The sequence below is a fragment of the Cryptomeria japonica genome, chromosome 5 (assembly GCF_030272615.1).
Source record: "Cryptomeria japonica chromosome 5, Sugi_1.0, whole genome shotgun sequence".
NCBI classification, from domain to species: domain Eukaryota; kingdom Viridiplantae; phylum Streptophyta; class Pinopsida; order Cupressales; family Cupressaceae; genus Cryptomeria; species Cryptomeria japonica.
Genome location: NC_081409.1, coordinates 909,619,263 through 909,642,646, shown reverse-complemented (window position 1 = coordinate 909,642,646; position 23,384 = coordinate 909,619,263). Strand labels below are relative to the sequence as shown.

Below are 23,384 nucleotides of genomic sequence, written 5' to 3'. Positions count from 1 at the left end.
TGGTGCATTGGGCATCCATTTCACATCTTGCCCATGGCTTGAGCTGATCATTCTGCCCATGTTTCCTCTTATATTCATTCTCCTCATCCTTTTACCAAGAATAGCCCCTTTCACTCTCCAAATACACCTGTTCCATATTTTAGGTTATTGCCTAGTGTTTTAATCTTCAGTTGTTCATGTGTATAGTCTTAGGTATTGAAAGATGGTTTGTAACTTTACTGTATAGTTTGGGAAATAGGAGGTTTTGTTCTCGGGGATAAATGTCAAATACTAATGTAGTCTGAATATTGTCACCGTATCATTTTGATCTCTCATAGGATGGTTGAATCAGAATGCATTTTTCATTTTTGTCATTTTTCATTTTAATACAATATAATTAGTTACATAAATACAAAATAAAATGAAACTCCATATGAATGCAAGAAAAGATGAAATTGTAAATATGAATCTCTTGTCACACTTTGATTTCTTTTGGTTTTTTTCTCTGAAACAAGTCCCGCTTTGTTAACAAAAAAATGGGTAGTTTTGAGTATTATCTGACTAGTACTTCTGTGATCAGGCAGAGTTTGCAACTTCAGCTGTAGACTTTTTGCACAGGGTTGGCCGAACAGCACGTGCAGGACAATGTGGACTGGTTACTAGCCTGTACACAGAAGCCAATCGACCTCTTGTTGAAGCAGTGCGACAAGCAGAAGACTTGGGTAAACCAGTGGTAAGATTATTATGGTTTAGAAAAGATGCTCCTATCTTATAAACTTCAGTTTGGGAGTCATCTGAGTATTTTTTAAGTTCATCATTTCAAATTGTAAAGCCAATATTAGTTTCAAAATGTTCTTAGTATCAAGTATCTTTCTGAACCAATGTAGGAAGTCCTGAGCCAAATGGTGCCCCTTTATGAGATGTCAGAGACATGGTGGCAAAGATTTCATTGTTATGAGATTTTAATGGCTAATGTAATATAAAAATCATTGATCCCTTATGGCAATACCCAATTATATTTTTTAGGCAGCTAGCTGATTCCTCTTGAAGTGAAAGTGAAAGTTCTCCTGAATCCTTCTTATCTTTAGACCATCCATTTCTTTTTCAGAAACCAAATCCTGAAGTTCTTTCTTATTAAAGCCCTGATGAATCTGTGGTACGTAATTCAAGATCATCTTGACATTGCGGAATGAATGCAATGTTATCAATGTATACCTTTTGGACGCACAACTGATCATTTATTGCCAATTCTAACTTGGTTATTCGACTCCTTTTTGTCATGGATCATAACTTGTTTTTCCCGATTGAAATCCTATGCATTATCTTTTGAATATGAGTTTCCACAACCAAGTGGGAAGTAAAAACAGTGATCAATAAGAAAGGATTCTGAAATCTCTATCATTTTGTTGGTATTACATTGCCAGTAATTAGAAGATATCTGTTCTTTGTGTTGGCAATTAAAAACTGTTTGAATTCCATTCTTAACAATGATAATTATAAAAATATGATATGTATTTCAATTATAGCATCATTAGACACATTTTTTCTAAGCCACAAGGAGCACGCTGTAAATGCCCTATTTCATTATCTGAAATATCTTGTGAATGCAGATATTTACAAGCATCATTTTTTAAGATCCCAAGCAAAATTCATTTGGTTCGAATGCCCATTTCACAGAGTAAAATTTCCATGTTCTTGTAGCCTTTATCAATAATGTAATCTTGTCCTATGTAGTTACATCGCTGAAAATCTGGAATTACTTATTTTCCATTGATATAAATGTTGGATTTCATCTGTAGTTTTTGTGTATACATAAATAAAGAAATTATGTAAGGAGGTATCTTATATTTTACATATGAGAATTTGAAGAACCCCTTGTTGCTGAGCACTAAAATTCCAGAGAAACCCCAGATCAGGATGTTAGAAGAAAAAATGTGAAGTCCCCTTACAATATTTTCCTTAGATTTCCCAGATGGAAACATTCAGTTTTGAGTTTTGCCAGGGTTCAGTTCTGTTGATGTGTTTTTCAGCACCTCAAACATAGAATAAAATACCAAGGTATTCTATGTTGTTTATAATTAGGGCCTGGTGGATTCCAATTGCCTTGGGCAACATTGGAATCCGCCTAAGGGGGCCAGCTCCTTCTCCAATATATAGGGCCAGGCCCTATACCTTTCGGCTCTCCAAAAGGTCCCCACGCTACACCTTGATAGGGCCGACCCTATCCTCTACACACAAAAGAAATTAATAAATTAATTATCAAATTAAAAGGTTCAAGCCGACTTGATTAGGAGTGTTTGCTCTCCTATAAATAAGGCATATACTTCTCACAATATCATTCAAGCAGTTTCAAGTAAATGCGAAATACATTCTCAGGTAGAAAACTCCCTTGTAAGCAGCAGATCACAGCGAACTTCATTCATATGCAGCAGATTATCAGTTAGGTCACAGCGAACTCCATTTATGTGCAGCAGATCTAATTGGTGATCACAGCGAACTTCATTAAGACAGCAAGTTATCATCAAAGACAGTGATCTCCATTGAAGGCTCAAGCAAAGGACTGCGAACTAGTTGAAAGGTGCAGTTAACCCTTATAATGCACAGCAAGACAAGTTAGAAGGACTGTAAATCATGATCACTGCCAACAAACTAGCTGTGTAGTCTTCTATATCATCTTCCTTGTGACTGCAACTTCTATACTCCAGATAAGTCTGTAACTGTCAATTGAATCTAAAACCATAATCAGATCTGAGGATCTTTTCTGGCTGGGTTTTTCCTCCTAGGAGGTTTTCCCAGGGTAACTTTGTCTTGTCCTTTTGCATTCATTTCTTACTATGCTTAAATCTGAAAAATAATAAATCTAATTAACCTAGTTAGAAACAAATTCTGATTTTCTGAGTTTCATCTAATTTGAAAGTACTAAAATTAACATTCTATCCTCTATTGAACAAGGAAATCTTGAATGCTAAGCTTTGTGATTATCAAGATGACCCCAAGGTTTACACTGTGAATGATCGACTTTGGATTTTGGATAGACTAAGCTTGTAAACGTGATATGATAATGCTGGTAATCACAAAGGGACTTACACGTTGCAAAACAACTGGAACGTGGAATCTAAACTGACTGGGAAAATAAAAGACAAAAGACTGAAAGGGTTTAGAGAGATCTAAGCTAAACCTTTGGATGCAGGAAATGATTGCTGACTCGATGAAACCAAAATAAGCTTTGCTTCATCTTGAGGAAACAACTACACGAAGATGGCGCAATCTCCTAATGATAAGCAAATGATTTTCATATTACTTATGCACATCAACACCATGAACAATGGACATACCACAATTGAAGTTAAGCTTTGAATTAATTTCAGTCTAACCTTACATTGCAATTTGCAATCAACAAATTCCAAATGGTATGAACATTATGCTTCACCATAAATCAACAATAAGATCTTCCATTCAACTAATCAACAAATCTTAACACTTTGAGAAGTAGAAACCATGCAACATGTTGAAATAACGAACGAAACTCACCACATCTTCAATGAAAGAATTATGTTGATTCCATCAAGCCTTGGCAACAATCCCCGACTTCCCTCCTACTCTATTCTACTTCTCATCTCTAACTATTAACCTTTACAAACTAGAGGACTGAGCCTTATATAGAGGTCTTAATTACAACAAATGTCTTTGATTGATTCAAGATCAATGACCCAAAGAATTTAAAACAACCCTAATTAGGGTTAGTTACAACTAACTCCCTCTTGGCCAATGAGAAAATTACAATGTATTGGACACATGTCCTCTTTGAATATGGACCAATGAAAAATAAGGTTAGGTACATGGAACAATATTCGATGTAGTGCCACATGTCACATATGTAGTTATAGATGAATCAAGTTCAATGAACTTGGATGTCTTGACTTGTCATGATTTGATTGGTTGAATGTGACTAGGCACCAACTCATTGTGCTTATTGTTGATGGGTGTTTTGTGACCACACACCAACACGAAATAAAGTGCCAAAGGACACTCTATCCTCTCTTGAGCAAAGACCCCTTGTATGCTAAGATTGTGAAGATCATAGAGGCGACTCCAAGGTTCCTATTTCGAACTTGTGACTATATGTTGGATATGAGCTCATTTGGTTTGATGTGATATGCTGGTAACACAAAGGGACTTACGTTTGAATCGTTCTTCACTTCGTTTGCAATGCTGGTTGGAACTTCTTCATTGAATATTGCAATCTCGTGATGCTTTTGCTTCGAATGAACTGAAATTAAAAGGGGAAAGGGTTAGGAAGATCGAAATCTACTCTTAAGGACAATGATATCAATGGATGGTGCTCTGATGGATGAATTCCAAATAAACCAAGTTCTGCTTCGCCAAGATTAACTACAACTCCACAAGAACTGGTGCAATCTTCCAAGGATGCTGAAGGATTTTCACATCAAGAAAGTGCATTTGAATACCCAAAACGACGCAATCCAAACGACTATCCACAATCGAACTTAGCACAAATTTTGTGGCTCAGGCTAACTTTACACTGCAACTTATAATCAACAAGATGCAAAAATAATGAACCATGGAAATTCATCAAACACTATTACATTCTCCATTGAAATCAAAGCACTCTATCTAACAATTGAGAAATTGGAAGAACACCATGCAACAAGTTGAAATAAACATGAATCCACCATATCTTCAATGAATTTCAAATTTTATTTCTCCAAGTCTTAGAACAATGTCTTCTTCTTCTCCTACTCTACTTCTACTATAAGGAGCAAGAGCTCTCTACTTGAACTAATAAGCTATCTATCCAATGAATTACAATTGAGAAGGTAGGGCCTTTTATAGAGATCCTCCCACAAATGAACGACCAAGATTGATTTGAAATCAAGGGTTGAGATTACAAGATGCAAAATTCTAATTAGGGTTGGACCAAAAATGAACCCTTTGTGGCGCCAATTAGTGGGTCTGGTAATAAATAAGGCATCACACCCACTTTGCATTAAATGACCCATCATTTTGTGACCACTATGCATTAAATGAGCCGCCACAACAAGCATTTAATAGATTCTTGCCCAAAATAGCATGCCCACTATCTCTCTCCTTGGCAGCAAATGCATTGACTTTGGTCACGACGGTTTGAAAACACGTGATTGGCTGAAGAAGATGATAGGGCACCACCTCAACATGTTAGACGCCATGTGGACCTTGTGTCTCATCACGAGGAATATTCCATTTTGCATCATTTTCTGAAATTATCTTTCCTCTATCATTTTCTTCCTTTCATGTACTTGCTTGGGAATTCACCTTCTTGGAATATCTTTCCTTGTCGACGATCCTGTCATTCTTGAAGTCTTTCATACTTGAACTGGATCTCAAGTCCTTGAACATCTGGAACTGGAATTCTTCCTCGTTCTTTCTTGACTGGGATCTTGGACTTCCAATGGTCATTCAAGATAGTTGTAAATTCTTCTCATCTGTACTTGTTTGAATCTTGAAGTCTTTCAACTAGCATTCTCTAGAACTGAAATTCCTCCTGCATGAACTTCTTGAGACTGGATTTCTTCTTAAACTTGGATGTCATAAATTGGATTTGCTCATCTTCGACCTTCGTGCCTCTTGATGTCCCGATGTTGTCTTTGGATTGGATAGATGAATTCTTGATGTTTATCATTTTCGGACTTGTCAAGAATGCCACGTTTTATCAAAATATCTCCTTAGGAACTTCAATTTTATGTCTCCAATTGCTTTTCTTTTTTGGGTGCATTTAAAATGGGTGGAAGGATTCTCCATGTTTGGGCGCCAATTCTCCATGGTGGAGGATTCTTCTTGCTTGGGTGCACACGAAATGACACGGAGGATTCTTCCCAAACTTAGTAAAATTTCGTCATTTCTTGCCTCTCTCGACACTTGGGTGCATTTGGAAGGGAAAGAAGGAACTTTTCCTTAGTGAAATTTCATCCTGTCTATGCTGTAAAAGTGCTTGGGCGCATTTGGGAGGAACTTAAGGATATCTTTGCCTTGGAGATAATTTCACGATCTTTTCCGTTTCCGAGGAAATCTTGATCACATATCAACCCTCGAGATGGAAAAATTCCTTTCCTTGTGAAGTTTTGCCATTTCCTGTTTTGTGAATGCTTGTGCGTGCTTTGTCTTGAAGGAAGAATTTTCTGACATTCAACCACTTTTTCAATGTTTCAAGAATTTTGTCTAGTCTAGAGTCTGGAGGAGTGGAATTCTCAACACAATCAATTTTTCACTTTCTTGGAATTCTGCATACTTGAGCGTATTTTGGCATGGAAGGAGGAATTTTGGTATTTTTAAAACATCCTTCACTGCCAGTGAAATGCGCTCCCTTCCTTGTCCTGGGTACAAATTTGAGGTGGCGGAGGAATTTTGATAGGGAGGAAAAATCCTCCTTGACCAAGGAAATGCACTCTCCTCTTGTCCTTGGGTGCAATTTTGAGGTAGTGGAGGAATTTTGCCATGGAAGGAAAATCTTCCTTGACCAATGAAATGCACTCTCCTCTTGTCCTTGAGCACAATTTTGAGGTAGTGGAGGAATTTTGCCAAGGAAGGAAAATCCTCCTTGACCAAGGAAATGCACTCTCTTCTTAACTTTGAGTGCAATTTTGAGGTAGTGAAGGAATTTTGCCAAGGAAAATCCTCCTTGACCAAGGAAATGCGCTCTCCTCTTGTCCTTGAGTGCAATTTTAAGGTAGTGGAGGAATTTTGCCAAGGAAGTAAAATCCTCCTTGACCAAGGAAATGTACTCTCCTCTTGTCCTTGAGTGTAATTTTGAGGTAGTGGAGGAATTTGCAGTGAAGGATGAATTCCTTCATGTCCAAGAGTAGACTTTTTGTGCCTTTGCCATTTTGGGAAAGAATTCCAGAGTTAGCCAAAATTTTGATCGTCTGCTTGCTTTTCAACTTTTTCGGATTTAGAATTGGATATTCAAGAATGCTTTGTCGTCAGTCTCCAGCTAGCTGCTAGAGATAGACTTTCCAAACCTAGACTTACTAAAAATAGTAAGTTCTTCCAAGCATCAAATTAGGGCAAACCAGGACACAATGACACTTACTAAAAATAGACACTGCTAAAAATAGTTTGTTTAAATACAAAATTAGGCCAATATGGGCCTTACTAAAAATAGAATTACTAAAAGTAGTAAGTTCTCAGAATTTGCTCAAATTTCATTGGTAGCTTCCTTGAAGGGTTCTTATTTCATTGCTTCATTCAAATTTCTCAAAACCCTAAGTTATTGACCTTATTTCTAAGTCTGAAGGGTAAAAACCCTAAAATAGACAATACCAACTTCCAGACTTAGCCAAATTTCTCCAAAACACTTATAGACCTAGCCAAAATTCGGTTGTTTCTCTTTCATTTCTTTATATCAATTCTCAAGGTTTTCCTGACACTTAGCCAAATGTCCATCATTCCATTCCTCTACACGTGCATTCTTTGTTCTATCACTGCAATCTCTTCCTTGGATGACGATATAATCCACTCAATGATGTCCTCTTCTCAGCATCCAAAGTCCTGCTCCCTGCAATGTACCTGAAAAAGATAAGGAAACGTTGTTAAGTACAAGTACCAATCAAGTTCATAGTTAGCAAAATGCAAAGTTTGAAGGATAAAGCAATAAGCATAATGCATTTCTCTATATATCAAAGCCCTAATTTTTGACTTGATGATAATATTAAGACTGTATCCTATCTAGTTTGTTTATTCCTTAAGAATCCATTCCCTACTTAGGCATTTCATCACCTTCAAAGATTAAAATCCAGACCAACAGGGCCTTATAACTCATTCCTTAGGGTCGAGAGATGACATTGACCACAAAAGACTTGGTTTTTTTGGCAAAAAGAGGGGGTCCCCATTTGCAATGGGGCGATGTGTGAAAACGTCACAACACTTATCTTGTAGATCATCACTCGTAGAGAAGTGTTTGTGTCACGAGTAATATCTCTTGATACTCAACATTTCCAATTGATTGATGTGTTAATGACGGATCGTATTCCTAAATTGTATCATCATGACGATTAAGTTTCTAGCTTTGTTTAACTCTTCTGAAATTATCTCCATTCCTTGATCACGCTTGCATTTTATTTTATGTGGTTTATGAATTTTCCTTATGATATCTTGCATTGATCTTGGACATCCTAACTCCTTTGGACATTCTTCATGATGCCTAGGGTTGACCCTCTTATACATGATGTACTTGACCAGGATTATGAAAGTTTGTAGACATTGGGTATGCTATTTCTTAAATGTTAGTGTGAATGAGGTTATTTCTTAACTAGACATTAGTGGGAACCTATTCACATGTTAACTTAGGTCTTGGGTGTTATTTCTAGAAGTTAATTATAATGGGGCCATGTTCACCTCATTTACTTTTAGTCACTTAAGAATTTTATATTTGCATTAAACATTTAATGTTTGTATAAAGGGTAGTTGTCATACTTCATCACACCTTGCCTATGTAATCAAGGTGATTGTACATATGACATATGTCTTATATATCAATATTCAAGCAATCTCATTATTGTATACTCTCTTGTGGAAGGCTTTATTGTTTTTGTTGGTGATGCTGAGTATTGGAGCCATGACCTTGCAAAACCCTTCATAGATTTGAGGGTTGAGCTATTGCTAGATGAGAGATTTTTTATTGCAGGTTAATTTTGGTGCATGTTGAAGGATATCTAAGCTCATCATTGAGTCTAGGATAGCGGAGAAAGTCAAGATTGGTTTTTGTTTCATCTGAATCCAACCTTTTTTGCCAAAGCTATGAGAGGGTTTGAAGTTTGGGCAAGTTGCTAGATCTAGGAGGTAGCTGAATTTTCAGTGCAGATTGGGCCAAAACAAATCTTGCCATTGTTTTCGAAAAGCCCAAAACCCTAGGAATGCTTGTCAAATCGTCAAAATCAAAGATGGTGACCCCAGGGCATCAAAGGTTTTTTCCCCTCTTCCGCCATTTCTGCATAGTTTGTATAGGTCTCTACGTAGGTATTGTGTCACAAGGTTTGTGGTTAGTCTGTAGAAATTTGACATATTCGCAAGAATATTCTTGCCTGCGGTAGCCATATGAACTCTATGTGATTACTGCATAGTGGTTGTCTCTGCACAACCATGGTACAAACTTGGTGTCATCTGGTACGTCAGCCTTTTAAAAAGATATTTACTATTTTTTTATTTGTTGCATTTGAAAGTTTGGCTGGGTGCTTATCTACATATCTGCACGGTCTTATTAAAGACCTGGAGCTAACCTTGCACGGGTGATGTGGGGATCCCGACACCCACCCATTGCCAAAATTTGCTGCTGCCCAGGTGGCTAAAAGTTTTCAAACTACCAGCGCCCGTGGTCATATGATGACCCTGATTTAGTGCCTAGGTGCCCCATTTTTGGCTCCCTTGTGCCCAAATTGGGCCTTTTTTTGGAACGGGCTGTTGGCGGCAATATTGTACACGGAAATAAAACTAGTTAATTAAGTTGTAATTGTGTTGGTTAGTTGGCAGCCGAGGGGTGGCAGTTGCCGTGCGACGGTTGGCGCTCGCACCCCCTCGGCATCTTTATATACTCCGGAATGTAACTTGTAAAAGGGGGGAAGACTTATGATTGGAATAACATCTCTTATATTACATCTGATATCTATGGCGTTATTATTCTGCACTACGTGTTTTATCTGTGTGCTTTAAGTTATTCACCCGTGAGGGTAAACATTTGGCGCCGTTGCCTAGATGTACTCGGGAACGGAAAACATGGATGGCGCACGGACACGATGGGCCTACCCGTCGGTGAGATTAACCCAGAGGCTGACGACGCACAAATGGAACAATCGTCGTGGGACGCAGAGCGTGATGGCAAGAGGCGAAGGGGAAATTGAACCCTATAATAATCCCGGCACAATGTTGAGATAAATTGTGGCCGAAAGGAAAAATAAAAAAAGTTTTTTTTGTGTACATGGCGTGTGCTTACTATGTACGGAAGTGATTTATGCCCAATATATTAAATAAAGATAGAAATAAAAAAGCAGAAACGGACGAGTGGGAGGCCGCGCAAAGGGCCTTGATTCTGGAGCAACAAGTAGAACGTAGACGGAGGCTGAGGCAACTTGCCGAAGGACGACCTGCCGAAGGGTGGCCTGAGGGGAACCAAGGAGGTGTCACGAAGGGTGTAGAAGCCGACGGAAATTTCTACGCGTCGCCAGAACACCGTAGGGTGCGGAGCCACGAAGAGTTTCTGGAGGAAACAAGGTTAAGGAGAGATCTAGTCGAAGAGACCTGGGATCGGTTCAGAAACTTATCCCTTACACCACAAAGTGAGGATCGCCAAAGGGAGCCAGGAGTGGGTGCGGGTGACAACGAAGGGGAGGATAACCGTACGATAGGTGCCACACTCGGCAAGCAAAACATCGTACCTCCAGTCACCCACGCAGGACACACCACCGACATCGGAGGGACCGGAGGGAGCGGCGCAGGGGCCCAGACACAGCCTCAGCCACCTCCAGGAAGACAACCCCCATCGATGGGGAGTAAACAGAAACTGCCGAAGTTCAATGGCGACGGGAAGGAAGATCCCGTCCGCCATTGTCGAACGTGCGAAACCATATGGTCAGTGAACGGTGTTACCGACCAAGACGAATGGGTAACACAATTCCTAGCAACCTTGAGAGGAGTGGCCATAGACTGGTACTTAGATATGGACAAGGCCAAAGTCGGCACATGGCCTGACCTGAAGGAGGAGTTTGGGATAGAGTTCCGCCTCCTGAGAGATGACAACGAAATAGTCATTGAGATCTATGGAACGAAGTAGAACAAGAACGAGACTGCCCGAGCCTATAGTCGGCGGTTGAAGGAACTATTGGGAAAAATGGAGAGTCAACTAGCAGATGGGTTGAAAAAGCGATGGTTCGTGGAGGGACTAAAGCATTCCCTCCGAACAAAGATGAAGATCGTTCCACCTACATCGTACGAAGACGCATACAATAGAGCGATGGATCTTGAGAGCGAGACCAAGACATCGAAGAAAAAGGAGGAGGATAGCTCGTCCGAGGAGGATGACTCGTCATAGGAAAGCAGCAGCGACAGTGAGGCTGGCAAACGGGTGCAAGCGCTCCGGAAAGACATGGAGATGAGGAGGGAATTCAAAACAATGAGAAGCACGAGTTGGACCAAAGGGGACATATGGTGCACTGAGTGCAAAGAGGAGGGGCACACAAAGGGTACTTGCCTGAAGAAGGCATTCTGTGAGATTTGCCAAGTGATGGGACACTCTACCAAGGAGTGCCCATACAACATGAAAACTCGAAGTACGCAAATGAGCCAAGTGTTGTTCACGGAGTAGGCCACAACATCCGCACCTGCGGGTACGGCCCAACAAACCAACACAACGACATCATCTGGAGGTTACTGGGACAACAGACGCGGCGGCGGAAGGAATAGCAACAATAACAATAACGGAAGCCATATCCAGTATGACGCCAAGGGCCGGCCAATTATCCAATGTAGGCCCTGTAATCAGTGGGGGCACTTCGCCCGTGATTGCACGAAGGAAGCCACCCCTCAGCACCTCTGCCGATGGTGTGGGCTAGGCGACCATGAGGACGCAAATTGCCCACAGGCAGGGGTTAATCTCCTCAACATTGAGAAGGCTGAGAAGACTGGTGAGAAAGAAGTACTGGCGATCACCCGCGCCCAGATGAAAAAAACCACTTATCCCGAACCCCGTACGGAGAAGGAGAGATTATGGGAGGCAAAGGCCAATATTGAACGTGAGATGACGGCCAAACGACGGGACAACGAGGTGGCAAACACATCATCCTGTAGGGAAGTGGAAAATAACATCATTGGGCAAGTACTGCAGATGGAAGTACCTATAAGGGCAAAGGACCTTCTAGAAACAATGCCACAGTTAAGAACTGCCATTTTTAGTTCCATACAAACCACTGCGCAGGCACCTTTGCGTGCCACACGGGCGGAAGTTCCAGTCAGCCCCTCGGCTGACCCAATGTTGTTGGCCTTAAATAGTGGTCGGCATCCTGCTGTAGTAGAGATGGGAATTCTCGAGGCTATCCTCAAAGACACCATCGTGGACGGAGGTTCGAGGGTGAATGTACTTCCAGAGGATACGTGGAAGAAGCTGGGGAAGCCAACACTATGGCCACCCACGTTCAACTTGGTAGGTGCAGACCAGCACGACATCAAGCCACTCGGCACCCTGATGGCCCAGCCGGTCACCATCGGCATGCAACCTTTCATACTAGATTTTGTGGTAATCCCACTCAAGAAGGGGTACGACGCCATCTTAGGCAGAGAGTGACTGGTTATAGCAAAGGTGAACCACGACTGGAAAAAGAACACCCTTTCTATGGAGAAAGGGGGGCGGAAGTACACCATTGATCTGAGGACCCAGGTTGTCGACAAGGAACTGACATTATCTTCGGAATTGGAGGATGAAGGAAAAGGCGACTCGAGGGACGAAGGAGGAGGCTGCAGGGAGCCCAACGACGAAGGGATTCTCAAACTAGGAGAGTGCTCCGAGGATGAGACAGGGTCATTGAATGGGCTCTTCCATTGGCAAATGGAGGATTACGAAATGTTCCAGAGCTATAGGCTCGAGGTAGAGGAACCAGAGCAAGCAACAGAGGAGGTGTACCTGCCGGAATACAGAGAGTATTGGAAGGGAGATGCCCCAAACCTCGATGACGTAGATAATCCCAATAATATTGGCAACGATTGGAACCCTGTGTGGAAGGCCACAGCCTTCAAAATCTTTATTATTCTTCTTCTCCTTATGTACGGGAAGGAGACTGTGGTTGCCGTAGAATTTGTGGTTCCAGGTCTTCGGATGGCCATTGAAAATAGACTTGCCACCAACGGGTCCAAATTGAAACCCTACCACGTGAAGCGTGCAGGGGACCCGAGAGGGTAGCAGGACACCCGAGAGGCCGGAGGGGGACCCGAGAGGATGGAAGGGGACTCAAGAAGCCGGGCAGGCGACTTGAGAGGCACGGGACCAATGCGGGAGACTCTTGGGCGAGGAAAACCAAGAAGGATGAAGGGCGATCCCTAAGACAGGGGACCCGAGCCGAAGACTCTCTAGACAATTAAATTAAGAAATGATAAAAAAAAAAAAAAAGAAAAAAAACAACGTATGGTTGTATGGGTCCGTACAGCAGTTGACCGTACGGCTGGAAAAAAAAATAAAATAAAAAAAACCAAGAAAAAAAACCGTGCGGTCTGTACGACAACCGTACGAGAAAAAAAAAAAAGAAAAAGAAAAGAGAAGGTGCACGATGGTGGGGGCCACCGTGCGGTGGACCATCGGCGGTGGGTCCACCGTGCGGTGGACCACCGACGGTGGAACCACCGAACAGTGGGACCACCGTGCAGTGGCAACACCGATGGTGGACACCGCCGCGGGTTAAAGCTGCGCAAACTAAAAGGAGAAGAAATAAAAACCCTGCACGAAGAAAGACACGCAGCCCCCGCACAAACAAACACATAGCCGTACGGTGGAGGGGTGTTGACCACATGGGAAGGTGGTCGCACGATTGGAGGTGTCAGTGTTGTTGTTGATCGTACGGGGAGGTTGTATGGCTGGGGTGCCATCGGGGACATTATAGTGGACAAAAAAAAAGAAAAACAACGACAACCAGATTGAAAAATTATTCGATGACATCTGGAGCCTGGACACTGAAAATATTGGAGTGTAGAAGAAGGGTTTTGACATCATAAAATATCACAGAAATGATGCGTGCCATGGACTTTCGTGTGGTTCTGAAGGTTGTAAATATCATAGAATTGATGTGCTGCCCTTGGACCCCGCAAGGGGCGCTGCCCCTCGACCTCGCTGGGGGCACTGCCCCCAAATCCCAGTTTATTTTTGAGCTACAGTACACTTGTTGGAGTTGGGCGAAGGGCATTAGAGATGTCACGGTAAGTGTTGTGGTTTTCCGTACTGTGAGAAAGAAGCCTGCAGCTAAGCTTTGGCAGGGAAGCCATAAGTCGTAGAGGGAGACGGATTTGGAGGTTGGGAACAAACAGAGTTTGAGGGAAGGCATTGCAGGTCCGCGCAGTTGTATGACACCAAGGAGTTATTTAGTTTAGTTATTAGCCTTTGGGGAGTGTGATGGAGGATTTGAGGTGTCTCCTAGCCTTTGTGCCAGCGGGTTGTGGCCACCTCCAGGCAGGAATGGTACGCTTTGAGGAATTTGGAGTATGTCTCGGCTGGACGTGAGGTTGCCTTGGTGGATGCAGCGAGGGCTCGGGAGGAGCTGACCACTAGGTTGGAGGCAGTACTAGCATGAGACGTAGCTCAGCGTACCCAGGAGTTGGATGCCAAGAGGGCAGCGCGGGTGGCTATCAAGGACAAATTGGCTAGGGAGACAGTATCGTTTGAGTAGCAGTTGGTGGAGGCTGAGACTGAAAAGCCTGTTTTGCAGACAAGTTTGGTTTAGGCACAGGAGGATTGTGATGTCAAAGGAAGCACTAATGGTGAAATCCACACTTGAGCATAGGATGGTAGTAGAAAAGGGTTTTTAAGCGAGGAGGCAGCGTGTGTATAAGTTTCGGGCTTGACTGGCGTCAGCAGTTCTGTTTAATGTCATCTCTATTTTGTATTAAGTCGTTCGGAGACGACTGCTTTTCTTTTGGGGGGGATGATGTTGGCGGCAATATTGTACACGGAAATAAAACTAGTTAATTAAGTTGTAATTGTGTTGGTTAGTTGGCAGCCGGGGGGTGGCAGTTGCCGTGCGACGGTTGGCGCTCGCACCCCCTCGGCATCTTTATATACTCCGGAATGTAACTTGTAAAAGGGGGGAAGACTTATGACTGGAATAACATCTCTTATATTACATCTGATATCTATGGCGTTATTATTCTGCACTACGTGTTTTATCTGTGTGCTTTAAGTTATTCACCCGAGAGGGTAAACACGGGCATAACTGTTGCTACAAGAGGCAAAATTATTCAAACGAGGTATTGCTGGATAGTTGGTTTTGTCAACTTACTAGTGATGAAGGTTATTTTTTAAAAGTTTTCTGTTTGGTAGCATTTATTGGAGCTTGAAGTGGATCTCCCCTTTGGACTCCCAAGCTCATAACTTTTTGCCAGATTGTCCGATTTTCATGATTCTAGTGGCATTTAAAAGGTGATTAGGAGATCTATCATTCTGTCCATGCACTTCTTCTAGATTCAGCCCCAAGTATTATTTATTGAGTTTTTGCAATTTTGGCATCTACTTTGATTACTCGGCCATACTGTCTCCTAGAGAGATTCTGTTTATGGGGAGGGCCTCATTTTCAGTTGTGCTTCAGATTTGGGAGGTTTTAGATTAGTTTCTATCAGATATTTGTCTATTTTTCTCTATTTGTGCTTGTGACCCTAATGGCTGAATCAAGGTTTGAAGTTCTCACTCCTCATAACTATCATACATTGAAGGTCAAGATGCAAAGATTGCTTTGTTCTAAGGGTTTATGGTTTACATTGAATGATCAACAACCTACCTTTACCAAGGAATATGAAAAAAATTCACATAGGAACAAATGTGATGAGACTACGCGCTTGATTGCAATGCATGTTTCAAATAGCTTATTCTTCCACATTGAGGAGTGCACTACTCCTATTCAGGTATGGGACAAGTACAAGGATCTCTTTGGTTTAGTTAGTGAGGTAAGGGCTATGCAATTGGAAGTAGAATTGGCATCTCTTTCTACTGATACTTTTCCTACTCTTGAGGATTATTTGGATAAGCTCAAATCATTGAGGTCTCAATTAGCTGGTTATGGGAAAGAGAAAAATGATAAGGAAAACATATTTCTGATTTTGTCCAAGTTAAAAGGTATTTTTTCATACTTCTCTACTTCCTTTTACTCTACTATGGATGGATTAGGTGATTCATTTATCATGTCTTCATTTGAGGCATTTCTATGAATGATTGATCAGGGAACAATCTAAGTTTAGTCAATTTGATGCTACTCCTAAGTCTTATGCATTGTTAGCCTCATCACTTAAGGGAAAAGGGAAGAAAAAGAATAAGCCTAAGACAGATACTAGTGATACTTCCACCACTTCTTCTAAAGAGGATCAATCTAAGAAGGAGAAACATAAGTGTAACTTTTTTAAAGGGATTGGGCATAGTGAATAGGTTTGTTATAAGAAGGAAGTTCATGAGTTGAAATAACTTTTGGAGGATCATAATATTTCCATACCTTCATCTTCTAGTTCACAATCTCCTTCCAATCACGTTTCCTCTTCTACACACACTGGGCCAGCAGATATTGGTAATGGGAATTTGAAATAAAAGAGTCATGCATTAATCACCACTTATGTTGATAGTGACATTGGTTGGATCATTGATTCGAGTGCTTCATAATATATTGCTCACTTGATCAAGTTATTCCAGGGTCCCTTCAACCAACTCCCTATGCTGTGATCCCGATTGCAAATAATCATTATGTTAATGTTGCTGCTATGGGAGATGTTGACTAGGGTATAGGGCAAGTATTATAATGTTTTTTACTTTTCTGAGATTGCCCATAATCTTCTTTCGATTTATCACATAGCACAGAGTCGCAACACAGTTGAGTTCACTTCTGAATCAGTTTTCATTCGTCAAGATACAGGAGAGCATATTGCTGTGGGTCAGGCTGATCATTGTTCTAAGGTGTATACTTTTTCCCACTTCTATCCTGACAGTGACTCTTATGTTCCTAGATCTCCTCATTCTAGTGGGGGCAGTGTTTCTATTTTAGAGGATTCTATTTCTAATGGGTTTGTGAATCTTGCCATGGTTCCCCCATTACCTATTTAATCAGAGTTAAGAGTTGACATAGTTTCTTGGACTTCAATAGAGCAGGATATATTGAGTTTTTAGATTTTTGGTTGCCGGATCGATTCATTTTAGGTGTTTCAGACTTGGTTTGTCATTCTTCTTCTATAGGTTTGGAGGACATGCTTGAGGGGGTAACTCCTCTTTATAGATTCTTCTTTGGAGGATGTTCTTGAATCTCCTCATTCCTTTGTTTCTTCCTTGATTGGGTTCTTCCTAATTTTGATGAGACATCTTCAGAGGCACTTGATCCTTCTTCAGAGATTTTATTTGTGAGACTTGTTCCCTCTTGCTTCTTCATGGAGATGGAGTTTCTTCAGCATTCACCATTGGATTTCTTTCTTCAGGGGAGACGTTTGTTAGCATTGGATTCTCTTTTGTCTTTAGGCATGCTTCAATGGTTTTGATGATACTTGATTATGGGGGGGCTATGTAGTCTCTATCTTTGCCTTCATCGAAGGGGTTCTTGTATTGTATCTTCGTGATGGATGTAGTTCTTGGGGTGTATTGATGAGACCTACATATGTCACTCATTCTACCACTAGTATATGATCTTATTTGCATCCTCTCTTTTTGGGAGGAGTTTTATCCCATTGGGTTTTCTCCTTTTCTCCATTTGTGAGAGATCAGTTGTACATGGGTACCTAACGTGGCCTAGTAGCCGGAACCCATCTTGCATCTTGCATTCATTTGCATAATAATTTCATCTCCCTAAGTTGCACTTAAGGGGGTTGTTAGTGTGAATGAGGTTATTTCCTAACTAGACATTAGTGGGAACCTATTCACATGTTAACATAGGTCCTAGGTGTCACTTCTAGAAGTTAGTTATAATGGGGCCATGTGCACCTCATTTACTTTTAGTCACTTAGGCATTTAATATTTGCATTAAGCATTTAATGTTTCTATCACGGGTAGTTGTCATACATCATCACACCTTGACTATATAGTCAAGGCGATTGTACATTTGTAATGTTGGTGTTGGAAATAAGCCACACCTGGACCGACGATGGACTGGTCCAAGAGGGGCCAGTAGCTCAGTGGTAGAGCACTCCAGCAGCGATGGAAGGTCCTAGGTTCGAGTCCTAGCTGGTCCATGTCTCAACATGTAATATATCTCATATCTTAGTATTCAAGCAAGCTCATTATTGCATACTTTTGTGAAAGGTTTCATTATTTTAGCTGGTGATCCTGAAGTCTGCAGTTTCAACATTAATTTTGTATATTCTATGACTTATACATGGACATTGTATTATTGGGTTAAATTTCAGTTAGATGGTTGTGTATTACTCCACATTATTGGATTCTTTGGGAGGCCTCTCTCATGTACTCTTAAATGATTCAATCCTAGTTTTGATATTGATTCTTATTCCCCTTGGCATTTGTGGGGACAGACATGCTGCAGACCCTGCTGAATTAAAAAACAAACAAAGGAGCTAAACATCCTATTTTTTTCCCATTCTGCTATTTCTCTTATATCCATCTCTGTTCCCAAGCCCAATCCAACCATCTCTAAACTCTAAATTAAACTAGACATGATTGCTTAACAATTAATGTGTTAACCTGGCTGCCAAGCTATTTTGACATCCATGTAGTTTGAACAGATGATATAAGTCAATTAATTACTCTTATGGTATTTTTTTTGTTTAATGTAAATAGGAACAACATTGAGCCCAATCCAGTTCTAGAGATGAATATGCCTTAGTCTTGGATAGGTTATTACATGTGTATGTTTGCCAAGTTGTGCATTGCCTTATTACGGGTGCACCACTTTATCTTGTATCACAGGCACAATTCATCAGGCTAACCTATGATATTTTGATTTATGCACTGTTTCGTTTTTGTTTATTTTAATGAACATTATGCATTTTGTATTGATATCATGTTTAATTTTCTTTTTAATTATGTTTGGACATTTCCACGGTGAATCAAACCTAGGTTGCCAAAAAAATAATGTTTCCCGTATCTGTACCTGTTTCCTTCTAATTTGGTATTCCTTTCCTAAACATCACATGTGCCTCCTTGTTAACTGCTTTAATCTTTTGGCTGCTAAGTCTTGCAAATGTATCCGCTATATAATTATATCAATATAAACACATACGGAATGTAGGATGCCTTGAGTATAATTAAGGCTGGTTGTCACCATGGTAAATTTGTTTCAATATGCGTACCGCTTTTTAGAACTTATTGCTGAGGCATGTTGAGGTTCACTGTCCTACTCCTACTCCTTTTTAGTTAATACAAAGTGAAGGTAATATTAATGTAAATAAGCATTTATCTGATTTAGTCTTTAATTCTGAAACTATTAATTCATTTCTCTGATCTTTTTTCCTGTAAATAACCAAGTTTCCCTGTAATGATAGTGTAATTTTTTTGTTTTTCTGCAAGCTATTTTCTTTTTGGCAGATGATTTTGATAAAATGGAAAGTTGATCAGAAAAAAAGTCAAACTGATGGTGGTAAAAACATAATTTATGAAGCATTATTCTTGTAGTGGATGATGCATGATCTACTTGTCAATCCCCCTTTTCTTTCTAAATGTCTAATGTGCAGACTTTTAATCTTGCAGGAGGGAGCATTTAGCAGGAAAAGGAGTTTTAGAAAAAAGTTAAAAAAGAAGGGTGCTAATCTTTGATTTTTCTTTTTGGAGCTTTCTACATATGAAGACCTCATTCATGGGTTTCTGATCATTGTTTATGTTTTAGACTCACTCTTGGACAACTTGAAAGAATTGTTCTATACATAGCAGCAAAAATCACTACAGGAAAGAAAACAGCAAATCAAAAGATAAAGTTGTTTTTTCAAAAAATAGGGATTTATATAGGAAAAAAATGGATTTTGATGTAGAAGAATGCAAAATAAGGGGGAAGATCCTGCAAATTTTTTAAATTTAAAGGCATTTCAATAGCATAGGGGTATCATGTAAGATATCCTTGAAGCTTAACATCGTTGATGTGCATGTGTACAATATAGAGCATAGTTTGCAAACTCTACGAGTACTCTGCTTTTTTTTTGCTTTGCGAGTTTTTGCAAGTTTAACTTGTGAGTTTTTATATACACAGGAAAAACATGGATAAAAACAACGTGGTTAAAGCACTGGTTAAAACACATTTTTCATTTGCCTTTTTGTCTATAAAACCATGCACTTTCTCTTTCGAGATTTCAATTTTCAATTTACTACATCTTGTAATTGGATTTTGCAAAAAATATATGTTTTTTTAAGAAATTTTAACTTTAGGTGCTCTCTTAGTCACCGAGTTTTTGCTTAGTTTAAAATTTTGGGCTTGTTGAGTACTCTCTGAGTCCGAGTCTGAGTCTGAGAACTATGATATAGAGAGACTGTAAAAAGTTTATTTAGTCTAATTGGTTTGATAGTCTTCCTGCCTTGGAGTTAAATTATTTTAAAAAATAGGCTCTAGTTGTCAAAATAGATGATGAAAACAATGAGTACCACACCAAGGGTCAAACAAATTTGGAACCATAAACAATTCCCCTAGCCAAACCAATGGAAATTGTCTGGATTTATGCTTTACTGTCATCTTGGCTCTCCCTAGCCATTTGCCATGCTGGTCTGTGACATGAACACTCATTCTTCATTCTACTCTGTTGGTGAATCTAGTAAAAACTAGCCGTGGTAAAAGAAACCTTGTGCAAACAATTAGCTATGAAAAACCAGCCATTGTGCAAACAAATGTGGAAAAACAGCTGTGTGGAAACAGATGAAAAAATCAAAAACCCTTTTTATGACTAAAAAATTACTCGACAAAGTCAAAATCACTAGAAAATTGTCAAAAAATAGTAAAATTGAAAATAGTTGTGATGTTGACAATTTGTTTGTAATTTTTGGAGAAAAATCATTAGAACTTGCAAAAATCACAATTATTGCAAGTTAAAAATCACCAACAATGGGAGTTTGTTATTACTAGCAATTTCTCATGATTTATGCTTCTAGGGTTCTTAAAACAAAAGTAAATTTCATTGAATGATTGTTAATGTTTCTACTATGGCAACCCTTGTGACCTTTTCACACATCGCCTCATTGCATGTAATGTCCCCTTCCTAGGTGACTGACGGTTGGACATGGATTGGCCTATCATTTGGTTCTTGTAGGCCAGTAGAGTGAAGAGGGAACTCGTTTAGGAGTCATGGAGCTTTGTAGAGGGCTTTGTGAGCCAATTCAAACATTCAGATGATAGTTCCTAGTTATTAGGAGGGATCCCTATTTTTTAGGAACAATTTTGGATCATTTGAAACCATCTCCTATATTTTAGGGAGGGGTCCTATTTTTTTAGGGTGGACTACTAGTTGACTAGTCGACCACTCAGAGGGCCACGAAGCATATGATCACTTTTGAGCATTTCCAAGGGTTTGGAGACATTTTCCTACTTTCTAGGAGGATTCTTGTTGTTTAGAGGATCACTGCCAGTTAGCTTGCAGGACTCAGGTGGCATCGGGGACCATAGCACTTCAGACAAAATTCCAATTTGAATCCCGGATCTCATTTTATTAATAAATAAAAAAATATTTAATATTCTCTAAGTTTGGACTTAATAAAATAACAATAAAGTGATATTATAGTCACTTTATGGGGAAATAAGTTATAATAATTCATTGTCCCTCTTACCTAGGTGTTTTAGCAAATATTATTATAATAATGAGGGGGCCAAATTAAAATAATGATGAAGACCCCTTGTGGTTCGATTTTCATAAGGAGGCATAAATAAAATAAAGTTATTTTATTAATAATAGGGGAAATGAAATCCTAATTCAAAATTAGGGTTAGAGCTGAAATAAAAAGTGAAGTTGACAATCATTTGGTCATTGAGTTGTTTTTTTTTTGAGAGAATATTATCATCTGTAGGTCTGCAACAAGTTTGGCAGAGTTTTAGAGTGGATTTGGAGACGAAAACCTCCATTTCTTGGTGAAAGGACGAAACCCCTCTCACTTCTCAACATATCAATTTGCCTAGAATGCTTCTATCTGGTCAAGGAGGGCTAAAATAAGAGTTTTAATGACAACTACATGTTATCATTTTGAAATTTAGATATGAGCAGGAATTTGATAATTTTCAGTGAAAATTGTGCACATTTGGGGCAAGCCGTACTTTCCCAGCCAGATCGTATCATTCTAGCAAGCCTGGGAGATCAAATAAATAAACATGAGGGTTTTGGAATCAACTTTTGCCTGGGAATTCATTGTTGGGATTGGATTAAGGCATATTAGTGGTTATTTCATAGAATACATATCTCATTTGAGCCACATGCAATTTATTGGGAAAAAGATGTCAAATTGGGTGACTTCTCTTGGCAAGGTTTTGGAAATCAATCTGGGTCTGTTTAGTTCTTCTCCAATTGTTTTTGGTAATTTGTTTCAGGGTCAATAAAGTCTTTTGGAGATAATTTCACACTTTGGGAGCTCACACATCAATATCTATTGAAGTTTAGTCAATTAAGGAGCCTCAACCAGGCAAGTTTTGGACTCCTGGTATGCAAATTTATACCTTGAGCAAAAATAATTTGTCTTTCCTCATCAAATTACATTGCTGTAATAAAAAATAGAGTTCTGATTTTCAATTTTCAGAATTATTTAGTTTTCTATTTGTATTGAATCTATCGTGCAACATTCTAAAAGTCAATAACACGCAAATTATCCTCAAAAACTCTTCAAACCCAAAACATCTACACGCTGGTGAAAGAACTTTATTTAAACAAACCTGTCAGATTGTGCCAATCAGTAAACAATATCTTTCATTGCAAATAGGGACCCCACATTTTTTTTGTTTCCTAACTTGGTGTTTTCTAGCTTAGTCATCCTAGCTTGGCAATAATCGTAGTTTTTAACCTTTGTTTGTGAGAGAGGTTTGTCTTGTCAATCTGGGTTGGGTGTGATCGAGTGATCTTTGGAATGTCTCAAGGGTTTGATGTCTTGTTCATGGTGTTCAATCAAGTCAGGAACTCAACTTTCAAGCCTAGAATCCATGAACAAATGTCAAGATTAGAATTGAGGTCGAATTGTTGGAAGTTGTGAAAATTGTAAGATTTTGTTAAGTAGAAAAAGATGTAAAATCTTGCAAATGATGTTGAAATTGTCAAAAACTTGTCAATAATGCAAAATGTTGTCAAAGTTGTAAAATCTTGTAAAAATTGTAAAAATGTAAAAAATGTTGTTAGTGTCAATTGCTTGTGATTTTGAATTTTTGAGTGATAAGCGTGGAAGACATTGAATTTTGACATTTGTCAAGGTTGGATTTTTCGACTTGGATTAGAAAGGAAATAAAATTTTGTAAAAAATTCCTTGAAAAAGTTAGTAAAATTCCTTGTGAAGAAATACAATAAAAAATAAGTTGCGAATTTTCAAGCTCAAATTTACTTTTCTTGACAAAATTTCAACTTTAAACCTAACAAATTCTTCACCAAGGTAATTCCAACATCAAAAACGTTTTTGCCATTGCATTTCCACCTTAAATGTAAGGAAGCAATTCTAAGTAATATCATTTCCGACTTAAATGAATGGAAGCAATCTCAAGCAAATTCACTTATGGCTAAAACAAGAGGAAGTAATTCCAGCT

General features: G+C 39.5%; 1 protein-coding gene and 1 non-coding gene across 3 annotated transcripts in view; both read left to right on the top strand.

The window, feature by feature from the left end:
* The window catches only part of LOC131066217 (DEAD-box ATP-dependent RNA helicase 22), a 111,901-nt gene extending 92,071 nt beyond the window's left edge, over nucleotides 1-19,830 (top strand). For both annotated transcript variants that reach the window (XM_058000930.2, XM_058000929.2), the window contains 2 exons: nucleotides 560-712; nucleotides 19,385-19,830. In XM_058000930.2, the coding sequence (XP_057856913.2) occupies nucleotides 560-712; nucleotides 19,385-19,450 (219 nt within the window). In that variant the 3' untranslated portion in view covers nucleotides 19,451-19,830. The remainder of the gene's footprint in view (nucleotides 1-559; nucleotides 713-19,384) is intronic.
* TRNAA-AGC (transfer RNA alanine (anticodon AGC)) lies at nucleotides 17,843-17,913 on the top strand. Its single transcript has one exon. It is a non-coding gene; the product is annotated as a tRNA-Ala (tRNA).
* Nucleotides 19,831-23,384: the final 3,554 nt, after the last annotated feature.